The following is a 22,486-nucleotide window of genomic DNA, read 5'->3' as shown; positions in this document are numbered from 1 at the left end:
TTTAATTTGTGTACGAATTAATATTATCGTATAAAAAATATATATTTTTTAAACTTACGAATAATCTCATTCGAACAAGTAGTATTTATTTTATAATAACTTAGGGTGGTCCTTTATTGGGGTACATAGTGGCATATAATTAAACTAATAATTATCTAAAGCACGACTTCTATATTGACTTTTGTAGTGAAAGTTTATGCAGAAGACAATGATGAAGCAGGTTCTTCTTTTCTTCTGCTTTGCCTCTGCATTATCCCTTTCAGTCTCAGAATCCAAATCTAATTCTCTTCAAAATCCTGCAATTGATTCCTTCTCTTTTGGCTATATTCAGGTACGAAGTGTGATCTTTCAAGCAACACTTTTTTCTTTTTCTTTTTTCATGATTACTTTATGTGTTCAACAGACGAAGACTCCACAGAACTGTTCTTACCTTGTAACTATATCTACAAGGTGTTCATCACCCAAGTTCACATGGGAGAAGATCGGAATTGCTTTTGGAGATGCTCATGGCAACGAGGTTTTGCTTCGCATTTTTCATTCAATGAATTTGAAAATTTTTGTTTCTCTCTTTCTTTCTTCCACCTCATGATTAACGGGGTTCGATATATCTAGTTTTGAACCAAGTACTGATAAATGCATTGTTTATAGAAGAAAGCTGGAAGCAAAAACCTGACAGTGAATTGAAATTCAGCTCTAGAACCATGATATTCAATACCCTTTTAGTTTTTTTATTTTCATTTTAATTTGGAGAAGATTTTTGTTCTAGTTTATCAGCTGTTCAAAGATAACATTAATTATATTCTTAAATTGACAAAAGTGAGTAAACTGAAAAATACTAGGTACTTGTATAACTTATACAAGAATTACATCTATGTATATGTAATGGTTACCAAGAACCTTGATACTCAGCATAGTACTAGCAGCTAGTTTGAGCCATGCTCATTTGAAACTATGATAATACAAATACTCATTGACTTTGATGAAAATTTCTCTACTTTTCATTCACATAATTTGAATTTAAAATCTCACTTTGTAAGAATCAAATTAAGCTTTTTGCTCTGTGATGGTTAACCTTTTCTAAAGTACACAATATCAATTTTTGATTATTAAGGAAACTTTTTATGATTATGATTGTGATTTAGCAGGTATACAAAGGAAGATTAGATGGTCCAGGCAGATTCGGGAATTGTTCTTTAGATGTGTTTGAGATAAATGGGGCATGTTTATCCGATATTTGTTTTCTGTGGCTATATAGATCTGGTGCAGTGGATGATTGGAAACCTGAATCGGTGAAAATCTCCTGCAACAGCGCATGTTTTCCCATCTTCAATATACACTTCAATATAAACTTCTCCCTCCCTGATGCTGCCTGGTTTGGCTATAAATGGTGTAATACTGATCCACCATATCTGGCAAATGGCTTTCCCTTCCCAACTGGTGTTTTCTTTTAGGGGGATGGTAATGTTGTTTGAGTGTAAGAATTTTATATAAGGAATTACTGATGTTATGCATGAGGAAAAGTTTATTTTAATCATACATTGATTGATAACATTCATCTTCAATCTCTATTTTAAACAAGAGACTTGATTTTTCAACCATAATTTTGTTCATTCAGAATGAAAAGAAAATGCTCACTAACATGGAAACATCCATAATTATTACAAACTTGTAACATCACAAAATTTATGAATTTGATATGTATTTTTCTAGATTGCAATTTCACATAACAAAATCAATGTGGTCTGCAAATCTTCCATGTTTTTTGAGGTTTTAGAATTTTTTTTAATAATACTATATAGGATGAATAAAACCGAGTATGATATTTGGAAAATTATATTTACTTAAAATGGAATGCACCGATTAAAATTATCTCAATGTCAGATTTCAAAACATATTTTAAAAGTATAAAGACACGTGTATAAATTTTGTGAGTATGTCAAATAAATTAAACATACTAAAAAAAAAGTATTCACATACTAATTTATCTATCTATCTATATATATATATATATATATATGAGTTTGCTAACACGCGTACGTCTGTTTTTCAGTTGGTACATTTTAGTAATGTGTACCGGATTTTAGTAGACAAAAATACCCTTATATATCATGGATTCTAAGTTTTAAGGTTAAGGGTATTTTAATCACTCCAACCTTTTTTCTGTCATTAGTCCCAATTGAAAAAATCAGAAACACTTGCTTTTAAACAATTTGTCTTTCTAAAGAGTTGAGTCATAATTCTTTCGAATGTCATTATGCTTGTGAAAATTAGATAAGACAAAAATTATAAAATAAAAACTCATTATAAAGTCATTTTTTTGTAAGAAATTGTTTAACAACAAGTATTTCTGATTTTTTCCAGGTCAATTACCAATTCCTTTATGCTTGTGAAATTGGATAAAATTAGATAAGACAAAAATTATAAGATCAAAACTCATTATAAAATATTTTTTTTAAGATTGTTTAACTTTCAATTGGGGCTATAGTAGGGTGTTTCTAATTTTTTCAATTGGGGCTACAATAGGGATGACAGAGAAAATATTGGAGTGAGAAAGATGAAAGAGAAAGGGTTTACATGAATGAGAGAGGTGTTTCTTTTTTTTTTTAGTTTTGAGAATGAAAATTATTAAAATACCCTTAACCTTAAAACTTAGAATCCATGGTATATAAGGATATTTTTGTCTACTAAAACCCGGTACACATTGCTAAAATGTACCAACTGAGAAAACAAGCGTACGCGCGTTAGCAAACCCATATATATATATATATATATATATATATATATATATATATATATTTATATTTATATTTATATATATAAGTTCGGGCGATAAAAAAACAATTGTCTATTTAACATTAAAAATAACGATAAAAATGGGAAATGATAGAGTGTTTCAATATTGGTTTGTAATTATGTCATTTATATATGTTTGGCACTCAGATACACATACAATATATTATACTACATAATACCTACACGAAGATTTTAGAAGATGAACAATAGTAATTTTTTATTATTTATATAAATATCCAACGAAAACGTGAGTGGATACGTGTGCGTGTGTGTATGAGTAATACTTTTTTAAACTCTATATATGAATGTATAGAACAATAAATAACGTTTTTTAAATAAGCTTTATTTATAGATACGATAATAAATAATGTTTTTTAAAAATAATACTATCTATAAGTATTTAATATTATTTTTTAATTTTTTGAAATAGAAAAAAAACCGCTATTTCTTAAGGTTCGAAAACAGTTTTCGCGTTCAGTCTACCGTTTTCATCACTGTTCGTGTGGCATTGCCTGTAGGGCTTCGTTGGTCTATTGATTTCAGGTATTAGGTTTCTTCATTCTCTCCTTCTCTTCTCTGTCTGTCCTTTGCCCTTTTTCGGTTGATCTCGTCATTGCCTTGCCTGAAGCACTTGTTTTAGAGCTCCGTTCGTGTACTGGGTGTAGGATCTCTCTTCGTGCACTAGGTTTAGGATCCGTTCTCACTTGCGGAGTTGCCGGCGCAAACCCTGAGGGCGAACGATACTCCTCTGGTGAGTCTTCTCCCTTTGTATGATGCCATGTACTCTTACTCTACTTCAATTGCAAGAAGAGTCCAATACGTTTTCTGAAGCACTTTCCTTTTTAGTATTGGCCCTTCATCCTAACATGAGGCATAATAGTCAATATGCAGAATTTAGAGTTGTTTCATTCTCTTATTTTACCTTGTAGGCCATCCCTTACGGTGCCAAATTCTTTAGTACATGTCTCCTTGCCAAAGTGGCAGCTTTACGATAGTAGTTGTTCCCCCATAATGAGATTATGGAATTTATTTTTGAACCATCCAAGCAATTTATTTCTCTGCAACCCATTTTATTTGTTCTATTAGGCCATGCTTTCGTTGTACACAGATTTCTCTAAGAAGTGTACTGGGCTTGTGCTTAACTGAAGCAAATTCACGGTGCAACCTTGGTTTGCAATTCAGTTTGAGTGTATGCTCAATTGGTTTTTCATGGACTTCACAAAGTTTTGGTAACTCACAGAAATTTTGCAAGCAATCTGTTGTGTATAGTTTTATTTTAACATAAGAGTTAAATGGACCCTACTTATTGTAGAACTGTAGTAAGGACAATAGAGGCTTGATGCAACGCATGTAGTATCAATTTGATACCTTAAAGTTGTATGGGTGGTTGCCAAGGTTTATCATGGCTGTGAAGTGTGGTAATTCTGTTGACTATATGAGATTATTGAATCATGCTCTGTTGCTTTCACTGGGCTGGTCACATGATGTATGCGTGTGTGATGGGTTGTTTCTGAAAATTTTGTTTTTCCTTGACTTATGATGATAATGTTTGTATGGTTTTGGGATATAATGTGGTATGTATTACAAATGGTTAGAGTCAGAAATGATCTGCATCTGTTTGCTGCTTAAGTGTGAATGTGACTATCTTGCCATATTGCTTTAGGACCGAAATCTGTGTTTCTGAACAATAAAATTAGTGTTACGCTCTATTCATAAACTTGGCATTTTTAAAATGCGTTTTTGAGAAACTAGAGCTATACATGAAACGATTTATGTGATGATTTCCTGTCTAGCAGCCTAAATAATTTATGGATTAACCTGAGTGATATTTTTTAACAAGACCTATGTGGAGGTATTTATCTCAATAATAATTGTTAATTGGAATGCATAAAAATATATGTTCTGTTCACTATTTTATTTTAAAGAGTAAATATGTTTATAAATGTTATACTGGTATGATTTTGGGTGTCCATAAGGAGTAGATTAATTAGGAGGGATGCTTCTAAATGATAAATTGCTGGAAGTCTTGTGCTTTGAGGTGGTAAATTTTCTTCTCTGAAATTATTGGTATGAAAGAATTTTCAATGCATGCTTAAGTTTATTTCAGAACTTAATTCATAGATGATTGAATGGTAAGAGTGAACTAGGTTTTAAATTGTAATGGGTGGTGAAATTGCTGTGAACATTTCTGATGGGTTGAAGGTTGTTCAGTATAATCTAAGGGCTTTACTCAACTTGCTGATATATGAGTACTCTGGATGTTGGCCCTGCTGTATTGTTAAACATTAGGTTGTTGAGGTATGATCATAAACTAGTATTACGTTGTTTCAACACTCTGAATCAGTATAGATGTTCTGACTTTTGATTGAAAATGACCTGAGAACACTCAACTTGAATAACAAAACTTGATTTCATGGTCTGAAATGTGTGACAGTGTACATTATGTGTCATATTGCTCTGTGATAACCTGTTTTGTAAGGGTTAATGGTCTACCCAGTGCGGGATCAATTATGGGTGGTAGTTGGAGTGATTTTATGTAAATTCTATTTAAGTCAGCATGTACAGGTGTTCTAATGATTACTATTTAAGTCAGCATGTACAGGTCTTGTGCTTTGAGGTGGTAAATTTTCTTCTCTGAAATTATTGGTATGAAAGAATTTTCAATGCATGCTTAAGTTTATTTCAGAACTTAATTCATAGATGATTGAATGGTAAGAGTGAACTAGGTTTTAAATTGTAATGGGTGGTGAAATTGCTGTGAACATTTCTGATGGGTTGAAGGTTGTTCAGTATAATCTAAGGGCTTTACTCAACTTGCTGATATATGAGTACTCTGGATGTTGGCCCTGCTGTATTGTTAAACATTAGGTTGTTGAGGTATGATCATAAACTAGTATTACGTTGTTTCAACACTCTGAATCAGTATAGATGTTCTGACTTTTGATTGAAAATGACCTGAGAACACTCAACTTGAATAACAAAACTTGATTTCATGGTCTGAAATGTGTGACAGTGTACATTATGTGTCATATTGCTCTGTGATAACCTGTTTTGTAAGGGTTAATGGTCTACCCAGTGCGGGATCAATTATGGGTGGTAGTTGGAGTGATTTTATGTAAATTCTATTTAAGTCAGCATGTACAGGTGTTCTAATGATTACGATTTGGACTATGCTGCTGTTAATGTGTGTAGTACAGTATAATGATTCTAAATAATTGGTTGGAAGTATATATTACTAAGGACCGGTTTTGTATCTTTACGTAAATGAGAAGTGCAGAGCTATTATGCTACTGCCAAGAATAATGGTCTAAAGTCTGACGATCTATAACAAATTGTAAAATTGAGTGGTAAGTGTAAAAGAGAAATTATATTACAGTATGTATATGATAATTGGAAAAGTGTAGAATTATGATTCTTTATGTTACGATTGGTGTTTCTAAAGGAATGAAGGTCGGGTTTTAAATATGTTATGATTCTTTATGTTACAGTATGTGTATGATTCTTTACAGTATGTGTTATGATTCTTTATGTTACGATTGCTAATTCAGATGGGTAGTTTGATACTTAAATGCATGGTGGGCTTTGGAGAATTCTGGTTGGGCATTTCTAGTAATTAAAAATTTGATCTTAGGTGCTTTATGCATGTATGATAGGTATGAATAATACCTGCTGAAGTTTGAGTCTTTTCTTTGGTCCAAAATCACGTATACTACTTGTGGCCTATGAAGTTTAATTCTGGAATTCTATTTGAGTAGGAAGACTTACATTTAAATGCTAGATCATGTTGTCGTGTGTGGGCTGTGTCAGGTCTTGTAAGGGGAAACTAACTCTCTAGCTCTAAGTTTTGTGATGAAGTAATCGTTTTGTATCTGGTTTTGGTTGATGTTCTTATTTTTGTGTGGGATGAATTGTGGATGTGTATGTCCATGGGCTGTAAATTTCTTTCTGTGATTATTTATGTGTCGTGGGTTGAGGGAGCAGAATGTCTTGTTTCTTTCCTTTGGGTGCTAAGCCTTGTCTTTGATTATGTGAAATGTGATGTTATATAACTGGGTGGCTTTTCTTTCTGATGGCTGTATGCTGAATGCAGTTAACGTACTTTGTGATTGGGAGTAGATTTTTGGTTATGATTGGTTATATATGTATGTGACGTTCATTGTTTTTATTGGTCTGAGTTGGAGTTTATCTGGTGCAATACATAAATTAGTTAGTGTTAAGAAGTGAACTTTAAACCTAACTCAATCCCACAAAATCGGTTTATAAAGTGAAATTTGCATCCACACACACCCCTCACACTGAGGTATAAGCATCATCTCGAGCGTGAAACTAGACATTAATGGATGGTCCGATAGCGGGTGAGACAATATACCCAACAAACAACAAATATCGCTAGGATAGGCTGACTCTGATACCATGTTAAGAAGTGGACTTTAAGCCTAACTCAACCTTACAACATCGACTTATAAGATGAGGTTTACATCTACTTATATATTATAAATTTGTCTTATCTCTAGTCGATGTGATACTTTCAACAGTTATCATATCACTCTATTCCGGTACGAAACCTTTCTGCTAGTATAAGAGACTCGATTTCCTGATTAATTGGATGGTTGTAGCGATTTAATATTTTTCGTTAGTTAAGAAGAGATAGTTCTCTGCTGTGTTACTACAGAGCTGTTCGTGGAAATATAGACTATTCTTTTTATTTGGTGAAGTGAGGTAATTAAAGAGAATTATTAATGATCTAACAGTGGGATAGGCTTGTCGGTCATGTGACTAAAATGATAGACAGATTATAATTCCACACATAGGATAAGGAGGGTTATAGGCAGAATAAGAATTTAAATAGGTTCTCTAGGAGCATTGTGTTATTTTAACTGGTTAAGATACAGTGTTTTATGGCTGTTGGAGAATTGCACATGGTATTGGTTAGAATTCCGAGAACCACACCAGTATTTGAGATTTTGGTACATGAACCAGGATTTAGGATTTAGTAATTAACGTGGATAATCTAGTGTACTTGGAATTAGCTAATTCTAGAGTTAGTTGACGTTCTAGGTTAATTGGTTAGGTAGCTTAATTGGTAAAAACACTAGTTTAGCATCGGAGTTCTTGGGTTCACCTCTTCGTAGCAACATCTATTTTTTTTTTTTTTGTTTTTTGATGATTTTATAAAATTATTATAGCAACTTTAAACTAGGAAAGATTGGCACTGTAAGGCATTAACGTGTCTCTGGTTTAACTTGGAAATCTAATTTGGGCTGCATTGAATTGGAGAAGGAAGTAATTGATTAAAATACTATTAATAATAATAAGAATAAAATAGGTGGAGGAATGAAGTGAAATTGGTTTTGGACGTGCAATTAAGCGGGTGCAGTCCATATAGTGAAACATATATTGGTATTGGAATTAAGGGATATTAATTTTGGGGTCGTTACATTGTAATTAGGATTTAATGTGAAATATGGGTGGCGCGGTTACAACAGTAATTAAGACTGTTTCAAACGAAATTATGAGAATTTAATAAAAAATTTTTAGGCAGATAATTAGAATAATAAAAAAAAAGGAGCGTGGTTAAGTATTTTAGAACTGAGTTGCTGCTGTTCACATTGATTGACGTTGTTGTATGGATGTTGTCATTGAAAATTGCCTTCTTAAATATTGAGTCTGTTTGAACTGTGAAGCAAATGAGTTAATATGATTAGTAATGCTTATGAGCATTGGTTTAATAGTATAGATAACTTAATGATGTGTTGGATTCAGTTGTATCGTATGACTAGCATTGTTTACGCCTGTTAGAGTGGATTATGGTCAGCTGTAAATTTTGGGTTGTTGATTCAAGATTGTATATGGCAGAGAAATGTTTAGTTGCTATAAGCCAAGAGGAGACAATTGCTTGCATCTTCTATGGTATTTATTCTACTAATTGTTAAATGCTAGATCATGTTGTGTCACATGTGATAAGTCAATGTCATTAACTTTTAGACTTTAATAAAGTTGGTAAGGCACCTACACTATATGTTAAAGCCCATGCTGCCCTTTAAAAAATAAAAATATAGTGCTTGGTTCGGTGCTTCTCGATAATAAAATCAGTGGTGTGCATTGTGAACATATACCCTCATCATTATGCTGTGATAATCCAAAACCATCAGATTCACCTGAGAGTGATTTCACCAAACAATGTCTTTGGAGCTCTTTGAGTACCTGAATTTAGATGATGATTAATAGTCATACGACACAATCACACATTATAGCAACTAAACACTGTAAAAATAAACACTATAACAGCTAAGACACCTGGAGTAGTTCTTATAGCAATTATCCTCCTGAAATTGAGACTCTAAGCAACCAGTAATACACAAACCAGCCACTGACATCTAAAAGCAAGGTTCTAACAGATTGAAACCTTCCAATCTAAGCTTAACGTGTTCATACTAGAAGTTAATTTGACATATCTATATATATATATAATAAATGTAAGATAAATCTAGTTGAATGTGCTTTTTTAATAGGTTCCGTGCATGTTTTGTAGTTTGATTTAACTAATCCTTTCATTTTTACTAATTGCATTGTTATTCTTTTTGTAAATTGCAGTTGTGAACTTTTATTACATATATGGTGTGTTCAAAGTTGAGGTGAGATGAATATTTTTTATAGTTTATTATTGTAAATAGTGTTAGTTTCTATATATAGCTAATACTATATTAACTAATCTTGATAGATTATGAAAATATGGATCGAAAATGGATGTTTGCTAGTCGATTATCAAAAGAATACGAGGATGGAGTGAAAGAGTTTTGTAGATTTGCAGTTGAACATGCAAAAAACCCTGGTAAAATCATTTGTCCTTGCTTGAAGTGTTGTTATTCAAGGGTAATGAACGCAAATGAGTTCGAAGAACATTTAATATGCAATGGAATTGATAAAAGTTAGTCATGCTGGATCAAACATGGTGAAATTAGAAAAAATCATATAGATAATGATTTTCGTGATAATACAAGTTATACGCTGAAAGAGACTAAAACAAAATATAAGTTAGATGAAGTTAAGGAGATTGCAAACGTTATCGAAGAGGATATGCGAGACTGTCCTCAAATGTTTGATAAGTTGACAACAAATGCAAAGACACCATTGTATAATCGTGTTAGGGGAATGAGATTTGGAGTTGGTCACAGATTATTTCCCGTCCAGAAAGCGTTATACACACCATGAGCATGATAAATTGATTGCTCAACTGAAAGACATCAATGAAAGAATGACACGAATGGAAAATGAGATTATTTCACTTCGAAAAATTAACACACCAAATACTATTGAAGAAGCTGATATTGGTGTCAATAGTAGCCAAGGGAGTTGCACACGGTCATCAAATAGCTTTTTCGAGGTAACTAACTTATCTACGTTACTTTCATTATTACTTTAATTTGCTTACTTTAAACTTTCGTAGGTCTTCATATTTAGTCACATTGGAGATTGTCTTATAATTTTATTTTCTATATTAGAAGTAATGTTAGTGTAATTTGTTTACTTTAAAAGCTCCCTACATTTGGTCACTTTAAATAATTTATCTTATAATTATATTTTATAATGTAGGGGGTCTCAAGTTGTAAATTGTTTGTATCATCACCATCACTTTGCTTGGTTGCCCATGGAAAATTGCATAATTTTAAAAGTGATACACTACATGGTAGACCTCTACCTAAAGGACATGTAAAAGTGAGTATAGATATTGCTTTGGAACCAAATGTATCCTTGCCCATACCTATTGTTGAAAATAACATGATGACAATAGGACAAACAATAGGTACATTCGTGGCATGGCTAATCAATCTCATACAAGTTGTTGATGAGGTATGTTTATACAACTATATTTATTCATATTTATGAACATATTTTATTTATTACCTAACTTGTTTAATTGATGATGTTTTAGGATTTCACTCAATCTAAAAAGAAAAGGATGAATAATACAAATGAATGTGTCGCACCTAAGAAGAAATGTCAAGGAAAAATAACCATTCAACACACTCATTGTAAACTGTTTCATCTCAATCTTCCTGAATGGTGCAACTACCTTTCTTCATACCTAAAACTAAAGCCATCAAAGTCATTTCTTCCAATACAAATGGAGAAAAAAATATTTGGACTAGATGATCATAAAGAAATTGTTAATGCAAAAATTATTGAAGTTATTACCTATGCATGGCTAGGTGCAACTACAATTTCTATATATATCGGGTACAACATATACTACTTTTAATCATTAACTTCATTCTTAGATTGACACCTTATCATATTACTAATACATTCTTATATTTTTTTTATAAGGTACCTATATCAAAATCTTGTTAAGCCAAATGATAAAGGATTCTTTTTTTTATCACCCCAAATCACAACACATGAGCTACCAATGAAAGATGAAATGCAAAAAAAATTACTCTTTTTCTTGATAATGTGGTGATTGATAAGTTTGTTCTTGCACCTATTAATATCGGTTAATACCTTACTTTACAACTTTATCAACAACATATTATTTTCAAAGTTAGATGTATGAATTCTAATTTTGTTGATTCATTTCAAATTGTAGCAAACACTGGGTCTTGCTCGGAATCAATCTTAAACTAGAGATAATTCATTATCTTGACCCAATGGCGGTAGACATTAGTATGAGGCAATATTTGAAGAAATTGTTTGACATGTAAGAATATACATGTTGTATACTTTTAGTTCACATATATGTATTTTAATTGTATTGTTTTTACTTATACGTGCTTTAATTTTATTCATTCACTAGGGTTATACAAACCTATCGAGCTCAAACATGATACATGGTTTCAAAGTCTAAGTTAAACAATATCAAGTGGACATCAATTAAGGTACATTACTGTAGTATGTTTTATGTGTACTATGTCTTGATTGGGATAATTAAATTGTTGAATGACCTTATGTGACCTTTAGTTCACGTTTTGGCTGCCTACATTGTATTGGTTAGGTGAATAACTTTTATTCTTGAATGGTTGAAGACTTATTTCCTTGTTGCATTGTACTGGTTAAATGAATAACTTGTATTATTATGAAATTGGTTGGAGGAGTATACGATTGTAATGAAAGCATGACTTACTATTAAGAGTTTAAACTTGTATATGGTATATAGTTGTTTGTTACCATGCACTGAATCTGTTTGGAGTTTACTGTGGGTTTTGGTTTATTGTTATGTTCAAATTGTAAAGATGTTTTTTACTTTTGGTTTTCTAGTGTCCAAAACAATCCAACGACAATGATTGCGGATATTACGTGTGTCGATATATGAAGGAAATTATCACATACTGTGAAGGAGGGACAATTCCAACTTATGTAAGTTATCTTAATTATCATAATTAATTTTTAGTAAAAATTTAATTAACTAATTTTATATTATTTTTCTTTCCTGCAGTATTTTTCTAGTTGCAGATGCCAACAATATCGTGATAATCAAATCATTGAAGTTAGGGAAGATTGGTGTTTACATGTAATTAATACATGCTTATAGGTTATGCTATGGTGATGTATATGCTTATAGGTACTAATAGAATATATATGTTATGATTGTATATATTATCTTATAAAGCAATGTCATGTCATGACACGTCTAGACAACTTCACAATTATATTTTGAAATATTATTGCACTAATAGTTTTTATTCATATTAATGAACATTTTTTTTAGATCTTTGTCTTTGTCATATTTTCTTAATATATTATATTTTTTTTTCAGTGTAACGGTGTGCCATGTTTCATGCCATGTTAGAAATTGAAAATTTGAAATTTAAGTGAAAATGCTTTGTCATTTTTTCTTCCTCCTTATCATGGATCCTTCTCCCTTCCTGTGTTGAATATCTGGTTTTGAAACTTCCATCTCTAACCAAACCCCTCCACTCTTCGGGGTTCGTCCCTCCACCACTCCTTGCTTCTGCAAAATTCGCAGCAACACCTTGCCTACCCATACGACCCTTCTCCTTCTCTTCGCCTCGACCTCCACCCCAACACCACCATCTCCACCTCAGCCTTCCACCTTGACCCTGCGGTCCTTTGCTGCCTCTCAGGAAAGCCTCTCATCTTCATTCTCTTTATCTACAACGACCCAATGGACCATTCCTGCTGGATGTGCGACACCAAGCTGTTGGGTCAAGTTCATTTCACTGCTAACCTCTCCCCTGCTCTCTCTCTCTCTCACTCCAATACCTTTCAAACACCTAGAAGTTGTTTTTCCTACTACACCTTCCAGCTCACCTATTTGTATTTTGGTTTATTAGCGCATGCCTACTTTGAACTAGTTGTGTTGAAAAACTTTAGCGCAAAATTCATTCTAGTAATGCTATGTCTGGTTGTGGATGCTAAACGAGTTATGTAACTATTAGTCCATAGTCGATTAACAATGCCAGACTTATGTATTGGTTAGCTAATTGTTAGAGAACAATTCTTCTGTAATAATAGGTTTGAAGCCGTAATTTTACTTGCTTTGCCTCCTAACTTTTATTTCTATTTTTTTTGTAATATATCATATTTAAATTCTTATCTGATTATAATGTGTCTAACTTGTGACTTAAATTAAAGGCCAAGAAGGTAGACGCCTAGGCCTAAATTATATTATATCTGTGGAAGAATGTAGCTGAAATGGTATCTAAGATTTGTAGTTGTATAAACTAAAAGATTATAGTATATAGTGTGTGATTCATGTATGTTTAAATTATTTTATCACTGTGGAAGGTTGTAGCAGAAATCCTATCTAAAATTTATGACAGTGGACGGTAGAAAATGTTATTTATCTAACATGTCACTGATCAATATGAACAATGTGTTTCCCATATACTAGTAATAACTTAATACTTGTAAGATTCATTAGTTGTGATGAAACTACCTTCTTTATTCCAGCACACATGAAGCTTACACGTTGAAGACTTATTATGAGAATAACGTTTAAATATTATACCTTTTAGGAGTAATGCACTAGTACCCATTTTGGATTAGATGGACATGATTCTACGGGACTGATAGTCTGTCTGGAGCTAAAGTACTCTCTGATTTTTCTAAAGTAAATGGAGTTAAGTTGCTTTGGGTTATCCTGTTGTTAGTAAAATTAGAAAAAGGTACTCCCACCTATTTATAACTGGAATGTCGACATTGATTATATGAACAATGAAGTATTTCCAGAATAAATTTTCAATGAGATAATTAACAAACAATTTATGACCTCCTAGCATGAGAAAAAAAAATGTTAGCTGGTTCAAATATATACCCAACGATAGAGAAGCACCTGAAACTTTTGACTTTTTTCGAACTAACTACTTTTGACTGGGTTTTAGAATTTTAGATGGTTAACTTATTTATTTATTTAATGGACTTGGACAATGTTGGCTAACGTTTGGTTACTTTTTGTTAGAATAAACAACACATTTTAAGTTTTTCAGTTACAGACACTTCAGTGTATGAGTATAAAATGCTATAAATCATACTTTTACGTTTAATGAAAATTCTGAGAAGTAATACAGTACCTGTGAGTATCTCTGTAAGTGTCTTGTTGTTGATCTCTGTGTTTTGCTCCGGTGTACGAAGGTTCTGATCATCTGTGGTGGAGGTGGAAACCCTAGCAGAGCTCTACGCTCTGCCTTCTCTCTAGAAACATACATTTCTCATTTTCTCTCTCTTGATTACGTGGTGCACTCGTTTTAAAGTCAGTAGATATTTACTTTGGGGTTTTTTTCGTTTTCGCCCTTAAGTCTAATATGGTATCAAGAGCATAGGCTGTATTTTCCTAGTGTGTGTGAAGTGAGTGGCTGATCGGTGACTAGAATTGTGTGTATCCAGAAGAGGAGAAAGAACTTTTCTTTGGGTGTGTAAAATCAAAGAAATTACAAGAATTCAGCAAGAAAGGATGGCGGGAATTGGAGGAATACAGGGACCATTACTAGTGTTTGATGGGAAGTAGTTTGATGACTGGCGCATCAAGATGCAAGCCATCTTTGGTTTCCAGGATGTTTTAGAGGTGATAGAAGACGGACTGCCTGAGTTGAGTGACAGAGTGTCTGAAGAAGAGAAGAAGAATTACAAGACACAAGTGAAACTGGACAGCAATGCAAGATTCTTGTTGTACCAATGTGTCAGCCCAAAGATCTTTAACAAGATCTCCAAGGCTGCTACTGCTAAGGAGATATGGGGCATCCTTGTGAAGACCTATGGTGATGGAGATAAAAACAAGAAGGTAAAATTGCAGGCACTGAGGAGACAGTTTGAGATTCTAGTCATGGATGAGAGTGAAACCGTGGAAGAATACTTTGACAAGGTACAAGAATTAGTAAATAAAATGAGGGCGTGTAAAGATGGAATATCTGATGAGTATATTGTTGACAAAATCCTGAGAACTCTAACATCTAGTTTTGACAATGTTGTGGTGGCTATTGAGGAGACTCGAAAAATGGAGATCCTAGAGATTGAGGAGTTGTTGCACTCATTAGAGGCTCATGAGTATCACATCAATGAGCGCAAACAGTGTCAAGAACAAGCCGTACAGGTCAGAACACAGTGGAAGGGCAAGAAGGGGTTCAAGAAAGGAGAAAAATGAGGCAAGAAAGGTAAAGACTATCAGGACCAGCAAGGAGAAGAGTCCAGTGAATCAAGAAAGGTGAAAAATCTGAAGAACTCAACTAGAGAATGGAAATTTGATAAGAAAAATTTAAAATGCTATACAACTGCCAGAAACGGGGTCACTATGCCAAAGAGTGCTGGAAAGGTGAAGGGGCAAAAAATAAACCCAAGAAGTGGGCTAATCTGGCCCAAGAGGAAGATTCTGACTCTGAAGCAGTAATATTGATGGCCTATGATGATGAAAAACAACCAAAAAGCACTGTATGGTACCTAGACTCTGGGTGTTCCACTCACATGACCGGGAGAAAAGATTGGTTTGTGAGAATGCAGGGGGTTGAACATGGAAAGATTAGATTTGCTGACAACAACAGTTTAGAGGCAGAGAGCTCTGGCAGAGTGGTGTTGAGAGGTGAAGATGACAGAGAAGTGATAATAGAAGAGATACTGTATGTACCTGGTTTGAAGACTAATCTGCTTAGTCTGGGACAACTTTTGCAGAAGGGTTACATGATGAAGATAGAGAACAATTGTCTCAGCACCTTCAATCAGAATAGGAAAGTTGTTGTGCAAGCCCAGCTGTCACAGAATAGAACATTTAAAGTGGTGATGGAGGAAGTAAATTATCAATGTTTTACTGCAACAGAAAGTAAGGAGGAATGGCTGTGGCACCTCAGATTTGGGCATCTAAACTTTCAGGATCTATCACTGTTAAGCCAAAAGAATATGGTGATTGGCTTACCTAAGGTTGACATTCCAGGAACTGTTTGCAAGGAATGTGTCCAATGCAAACAGACAAGGGGAAGTTTTCAAAGAATCTTACCCCAGAAATCTGCTGAGAAGCTTGGGGTGGTATACTTAGATGTATATGGCCCTATGCAAGTAGAAACACCTGGGGGCAACATGTATTTTCTATTATTCATTGATGACTGACCAGGAAGTGTTGGGTCTACTTGTTGAGAAGAAAAGGGGAAGTGCTGCAACAGTTTCAAAAGTTTAAGAATGTTGTTGAAAGGCAAAGTGAGAAGAAGTTGAAAATTCTAAGAATAGATGGAGGAGGAGAGTATACCTCCAATGACTTCAGAAATTAATGTGAAAAAGAGGGAATAGTTCATGAAGTTACTCCTCCCTACACGCCTCAACACAATGGGGCAGTAGAGAGGAAAAACAGAACCATTTTGAACATGGTTAGGTGCATGCTAAAGAGTAAAGGGCTGCCTAGTTTCCTATTGGGGTGACCTATATCTTGAATTTGTCTCCAACAAAGAGACTGAAGGGTGTTACACCAGAGGAGGCCTGGACTGGAGTAAAACCAGATGTCAAGCATCTGAAGATTTTTGGTTCCCTATGCTATAAACATGTGCTAGATCAGTTGAGGAAGAAACTGGATGATAGAGGAGTCTCATTGATTTTGGTGGGTTATCATGTTACAGGTGGATACAAGCTTTATGATCCTACAACAGGGGCAACTTCTATCAGTAGAGATGTGGTAATTGATGAAGCTGGGACATGGCAGTGAGAGTCAAAGGAGAATGAAGGACCAACCATTGAGTTGGAAGATGAACCTGCAGCAGAGTTAGAGGTATGCAGGAGGGAGGAGAGTGTTAGGAGGTCATCTAGAATCACTCAGCTGCCAACACATCTGAGAGATTATGACCTAGCCTATGATGCAACCATTTCGTTAGAAGGAAATTTTATTCACTATGCCTTGATAGCAGAAGCTGAACCAGTGGAATTTGAACAAGTAGTGAAAGATGAAAGGTGGTACAAGGCTATGCAAGAAGAACTAGGTTCAATTGAGAAGAACCAGACCTAGGAACTAATAGAGCTGCCTCCCAACAAGAAGCCAATAACACTGAAGTGGATTTATAAGTCCAAGATAAATCCACAAGGTGTGGTGACCAGGTACAAGGCCAGATTAGTGGCCAAAGGGTTCTTGCAGCAGGCAGGGATCGACTATGGAGAAGTGTTTGCACCTGTGGCCAGAATGGAGATAATCAGACTGGTGGTCTCTTTGGCAACACAACTCAACTGGACCTTACATCAATTAGATGTAAAGTCTGCATTTCTGAATGATAACTTGGAGGAAGAAGTGTATGTTGTCCAGCCTCAGGGATTTGAAGTCAAGAGGCATCTTGACGAAGTGTACACGTTGAAGAAGGCTCTATATGGGCTCAAGCAAGCTCCAAGGGCCTGGAATTAGAGAATAGACGGGTTTATGAGTAGTATCGGGTTTGAGAAGTGTGTTTCTGAACATGAAGTGTATGTTCAATGTTATCAACAGAATGGAAAAGAAGAGATACTGATAGTGTGTCTGTATGTGGATGATTTGCTAATCACAGGAAGCAATGTGGAGAAAATTACTAATTTCAAATTCCAAATGTTACAGGAATTTGAAATGAGTGATTTGGGGCAGTTAAACTACTTTCTTGGAATTGAATTCACCAAAACTGATGTGGGAATGTTGATGCATCAGTCCAGATACGCATTGAACATGTTAACTAAGTTTAACATGCTTCATTGCAACTCTGCTAATACTCCAACAGAGGTGGGTTTGAAGCTTGAGAAGGATCCTGAAGAAGCTGTTGACCCTACCGAATATAAGAAGATGGTTGGGAGCCTAAGGTATTTGTGTAATACTAGGCCATACATCAGTTACAGTGTGGGTTTGATTAGCAGATTTATGCAGAATCCTAGAATCTCTCATTTAAATGTTATTAAACGAATTCTGAGATACCTAAAAGGTATATATACCTTTGGAATTTTGATGCCAAGAGGAGAATCAGGAGGAGAGGTACGGATCAATGCTTACTCAGACTCAGATTGGTGTGGTGACAAAGATGATAGAAAGAGTACTATTGGGTATGTATTTTTCTTGGATGGAGCACCAATTTCATGGAGCTCTACAAAAGAACCAATAATGGCTCTTTCATCGTGTGAGGCAAAATACATTGCTGCCTGTGAAGCCACGTGTCAGGCAGCTTGGCTGTGTTCTTTGATGAAGGAATTGAAGATGGAAGTAGAGGGGAATGTCGGACTGCTTGTGGACAACAAGTCAGCCATAGACCTGGCCAAGCATCCTACATCTCATGGTAGGAGCAAACATATTGAGACTCGGTTCCACTACATCAGGGAACAAGTCAGCAAAGGGAAGCTCAAAGTGGTATACTGCAGATCCGAAGACCAGATTGCAGATATACTCACTAAGGCGCTGAAAGGTGAACACTTTCTAACACTTAGAAAGCAAATCGGAGTGAGAAAGGTGGAGATTGGTGTAGATCAACAGAAAAGAGCTACGAAAACCTAGGGTTTTCATCTCAAAGAGGAGATCAACTCAGAGGAAGGTGTTTTCACGTATTAATCGGTGAAAAACGTTTTACAAGTTCAAAGGAAGCATTTTTAACGATTATTAATCGGTGGAAAACACTTAATCGGCGGAAGCAAAATTTTTACCGATTCAATCGATGAAAAAGTGGAGTTTCTTTGTAAAATCATGTTTTTTGTGTTTTGTTTAGGAGAAGTGTCAGAATAAACAAAACATTTTAAGTTTGGTTTAATGTCTCAATAGGTCCCTATTTTCACCTAGAATTTTAAATAAGTCCCTTTTTTTTTCGGCATCTCAATTGAGTCCTTATTTTTGTAAAATTGAATCAAATAGAACCTTTCCGTCAAATTGAAATGACGCCGTTAAGAAGGGTATGCTGGCAGTGTAGTTTTTTATTACGTGGCATTAAAAACGTGATTGAATTATATTTTTTTAATTTCTGAATTAAAAAATAAAGCATACAAAGTGGAAACTGATGTTTAAGTAAGGGCAAAGTTGGAAATTAAACCTAAAATTAAATGTTAGATCTTCTGTGCAATTGAAATCCAAATCTAAATGAAACTGGGGAAAGTTGAGCTTAAGGGTTCATGGGAGAAAACAAAAAATTTTCTGTTCGTGGTGTGGGCTACAGGGATGACAAAGATTTTTCTATTGTAGCCCGATTTAGGGGTTTTTCTGGGTAGTGCGATTCTGGGTAGTGCGATTCTGGGTTCTCTGTTTGTAGGTTGTGCGAAGGAGCAAGCTTCCATGGTTGTGCGAGATTGATGACGGAGGTGCGGCGTCCATGGAGTTTGGATGAGAATGAAGGCAGCGACGCTTTGGCGAAGAGGCTTGCAGTGGAGGTTCAACGACGATTTGGGATTGTTATGTGGAAGAAACGCGATCTGCGATGACGACATTAATCGCAGCGTGAGGCTTTGTGATGGTGCGAACTGCAGCGACGCGAGGAAGATGGTGAGGACGAAGGAGAAGGTGGCGGTGCGATGGTGGTCTTTCGTGGCGGCACATGGGATTGATGGTTGTGGTGCGGCATAGCTGACGCTTGAGGGAGAAGATACTTTGATAGTTGGTGGCCTTGCGGCAGCGTGTGCATGGTGGCTTCGAATGGAAACACCGTCGTTGATGGCGTGATGAAGACGATCAAGATGCTTGCGCGTGGAAGATGGGTGTTGGCCTGATGCGATGGTGCGGCGGCAAGGTGGTTGCTGGTGGTGCGGCGGTGGCTGACGGTGCCCTAGGGTTTGGTTTGGGAATTAGGGTTTCAGATTGTTAGAGAAGATGATGATGTGTCAAAGTGGTGATGTGGTAGCATGTTATTGGCTGAAATGTTTTTTCTCCATAAAATTTTTTTCTTTTTTAATTTTATGTTCATGGATGTGTTGTTGGACTGTTGAATTTCACAATGTAAATGAGAATGAGGCTTTCAACACTTAATTTTAGGTTTAATTTCCAACTTTGCCCTTACTTAAACATCAGTTTCCACTCTGTATGCTTTATCTTTTAATTGAAAAATTAAAAAAATATAATTCAATCACGTTTTTAATGCCACGTAATAAAAAACTACACTGCCAGTATATCCTTCTTAACGACGTCATTTCAATTTGACAGAAAGGTCCTATTTGATTCAATTTTACAAAAATAAGGACTCAATTGAGATGCCGAAAAATAAAGGGACCTATTTGAAATTCTGGGTGAAAATAAGGACCTATTGAGACATTAAACCTTTTAAGTTTTTCAGTTACAGACAGTTCAGTTTATGAGTATAAAATGCTTTAAATCATACTTTTACGTTTAATGAAAATTCTGAGAAGTAATACAGTACCTGTGAGTATCTTTGTAAGTGCCTTGTTGTTGATCTCTGCATTTTGCTCCGGTGTACAGAGGTTCTGATCATCTGTGGTGGAGGTGGAAACCCTAGCAGAGCTCTACGCTCTGCCTTCTCTCTAGAAACATACATTTCTCATTTTCTCTCTCTTGATTACGTGGTGCACTCGTTTTAAAGTCAGTAGATATTTACTTTGGGGTTTTTCCGTTTTTGTCCTTAAGTCTAACACTTTTAATATTGGATTGGAAGATAACTTCAATCATTACAGAAGGGCACCATGATGGTAAAACATCTCTAGTTATATATGTCTTTGGTGAAGAGGTTTGCTTTAAGCAAATATTAGCTAGTTTTAAATTTTGAAAATTGATATTCCAAATTGCTGAAGTTAAAAGCTCATAGAGGGAGTAAAAGTCTAATTCATTTTATTAGTGCATTTATATGATTGAAAAGAAATAAAATTTAATGCTAATTTATAGAAAATTACTAGTAAGCCTCATTTTAATACTATCAGCCTTTTGTTCTCGTTATATTGTGCCAAAGATGGGTGTAGTTTCTTTCACTTTTAATTACAACTGTTATGTGTTGTACTTTTTATGTATTTGCAATTATGTTAATTTTGATATTTTATGTGATAGAGTGTTGAGCAAATTGGTAACAGAGCGGATCGTCTTAGGATTCAATCAGATATTTATTTATATTCAAGTAATGATGTTGAGGTGTTTAGTATTTTCTTTGGCTTACTCTTTTAGATGAGTTTTGGTGATTTATAACATTACTTACTACTATAAAAAGTTTGTTTGGCTTAAAATGTTATTCTTGATAATTAATTGTCAGGAGTATTGTGACGAAGTTAAAACTATTGTATTTTTCTCTAATTTTGTATAGTTCAAGATAGTCATGACAAAAAAAAATCCGAAAAATTTGCGCCCGCGGATATCCACGGATAAAATCTACGACGAATAGTTGGTACCCGTGGATTGCGGGTATCTTAATATCCGCTTATAAACAGGTTGGATGTGGGTATTATACTATTCGTACCCGCGGATATCTGGTACCCGCAAAAAATAAAAATAAAAATTTAATTTATATTTTATGAAGTTAAATTTAATTAAAATTAACACTAACTTATATTTTATAAGGTTAAATTTAATTAAAATTAAATTTTAATTTATATTTAATTTCATTTTTATTATATTTTATATATTTTTTGTAATTTTATTTAAATTTTATTTTAATAATTTATAAAAATATATTTTTTAAATATTTGCGGGTATCCGCAAGTATTTTTTAAGTGGATATCCGTGCGAGTAGCGGATGAATTTTTTTTTCGGGTTGGGGTTGCAAGTAGGCACTATCTGTGTTCGACCCAACTCATTGTCATCCCTAGTTTCAGGATATATATTGAAGAAAGTTCAACATCTCTCTCATGGGGCTCTAATTGTTTATTTAATACAAACTGTTTATTTAAAAGGAATAGTGGAAAGTCCTGGAGGGATTATGCAAGGGAGAAGTTAACAGTGAGATGAATCCAGTCCAGCAGCATGGCGTCGCACTTTTTTGTAGTAGTGGTGCGTGTGTGTGCATGTGTATGTGTGGGATGGAGGGGGGGGGGAGACATTGAGTGAATGATTAAATGTGTAGTAGTACAGTAGAAATATGTATGAGGTTAGAGAGAGATGCTTTTATTGTAAATCTTATATGTAGATGTTGTTGGAATTGTATTGCAATATTCTATTGGTAGTTGAACTCTCTCATGTGGAGGTTAAATGTAATCAATTATAATTCTCTATACTCCTACTTCTTGGGTATTTATATATGCTTTCATTTAATAGGTTGCGATTTGATTTGTATTTATTGGTTAGATGACTTGATCACTCATCTTATTTCATTAGTTTGGATTGAATTGGAAAACTGGTCTAAAAATA

General features: G+C 34.5%; 3 protein-coding genes across 12 annotated transcripts; all 3 read left to right on the top strand.

Moving 5' to 3' along the window:
- Positions 1-160: 160 nt before the first annotated feature.
- Positions 161-1,536, top strand: LOC148203055 (embryo-specific protein ATS3A-like). Of its 2 annotated transcripts, none has more exons than XM_088110124.1 (3): positions 161-331; positions 404-517; positions 1,143-1,536. In XM_088110124.1, exons 1-3 carry the CDS (start codon positions 197-199, stop codon positions 1,449-1,451), a joined length of 558 nt encoding a protein of 185 aa, XP_087966250.1. In that variant the 5' UTR covers positions 161-196; the 3' UTR covers positions 1,452-1,536. The 2 variants fall into 2 exon arrangements, with proteins under 2 accessions (XP_087966250.1, XP_087966252.1); XM_088110126.1 differs by having other exon boundaries at positions 166-331; positions 1,146-1,536.
- A 1,710-nt stretch (positions 1,537-3,246) lies between these two features.
- LOC124836551 (uncharacterized) lies at positions 3,247-12,502 on the top strand. 9 transcript variants are annotated; one of them, XR_015784605.1, is made up of 9 exons: positions 3,247-3,336; positions 3,459-3,544; positions 9,388-9,428; positions 9,515-10,177; positions 10,387-10,644; positions 11,381-11,491; positions 11,588-11,669; positions 12,049-12,147; positions 12,227-12,502. XR_015784605.1 is itself a non-coding variant. In XM_088108185.1 (9 exons), the coding sequence occupies exons 3-6, from the start codon at positions 10,049-10,051 to the stop codon at positions 11,416-11,418; spliced, it is 525 nt and encodes a 174-aa protein (XP_087964311.1). In that variant the 5' UTR covers positions 3,349-3,544; positions 9,388-9,428; positions 9,515-10,048; the 3' UTR covers positions 11,419-11,491; positions 11,588-11,669; positions 12,049-12,147; positions 12,227-12,502. The 9 variants fall into 9 exon arrangements, 2 of the variants coding, with proteins under 2 accessions (XP_087964311.1, XP_087964312.1); XR_015784604.1 differs by having other exon boundaries at positions 3,269-3,336; positions 3,422-3,544; XR_015784606.1 differs by having other exon boundaries at positions 3,278-3,336; positions 3,434-3,544.
- A 2,277-nt stretch (positions 12,503-14,779) lies between these two features.
- Positions 14,780-15,391, top strand: LOC148203054 (uncharacterized). The gene has a single exon (XM_088109719.1). It carries the CDS (start codon positions 14,780-14,782, stop codon positions 15,389-15,391), a length of 612 nt encoding a protein of 203 aa, XP_087965845.1.
- The last annotated feature ends 7,095 nt before the right edge of the window (positions 15,392-22,486 follow it).

The sequence above is a fragment of the Vigna umbellata genome, chromosome 3, assembly GCF_029865625.1.
Source record: "Vigna umbellata cultivar VRB3 chromosome 3, Vumbellata_1.0, whole genome shotgun sequence".
Lineage (NCBI taxonomy): Eukaryota > Viridiplantae > Streptophyta > Magnoliopsida > Fabales > Fabaceae > Vigna > Vigna umbellata.
This window is presented reverse-complemented; position numbering and strand designations above follow the sequence as displayed.

Bases quoted from the DNA above. Each gene is read 5' to 3' on its own strand.
- LOC148203054 (XM_088109719.1), top strand. From the start codon at position 14,780: ATGCAAGCCATCTTTGGTTTCCAGGATGTTTTAGAGGTGATAGAAGAC.
- LOC148203055 (XM_088110124.1), top strand. From the start codon at position 197: ATGCAGAAGACAATGATGAAGCAGGTTCTTCTTTTCTTCTGCTTTGCC. The intron at 332-403 runs GTACGAAGTGTG...TGTGTTCAACAG, and splicing joins TCTCTTTTGGCTATATTCAG to ACGAAGACTCCACAGAACTG. The intron at 518-1,142 runs GTTTTGCTTCGC...ATTGTGATTTAG, and splicing joins GAGATGCTCATGGCAACGAG to CAGGTATACAAAGGAAGATT.
- LOC124836551 (XM_088108185.1), top strand. From the start codon at position 10,049: ATGACACGAATGGAAAATGAGATTATTTCACTTCGAAAAATTAACACA. The intron at 10,178-10,386 runs GTAACTAACTTA...TTTATAATGTAG, and splicing joins CATCAAATAGCTTTTTCGAG to GGGGTCTCAAGTTGTAAATT. The intron at 10,827-11,380 runs GTAAACTGTTTC...TTCAAATTGTAG, and splicing joins AACCATTCAACACACTCATT to CAAACACTGGGTCTTGCTCG.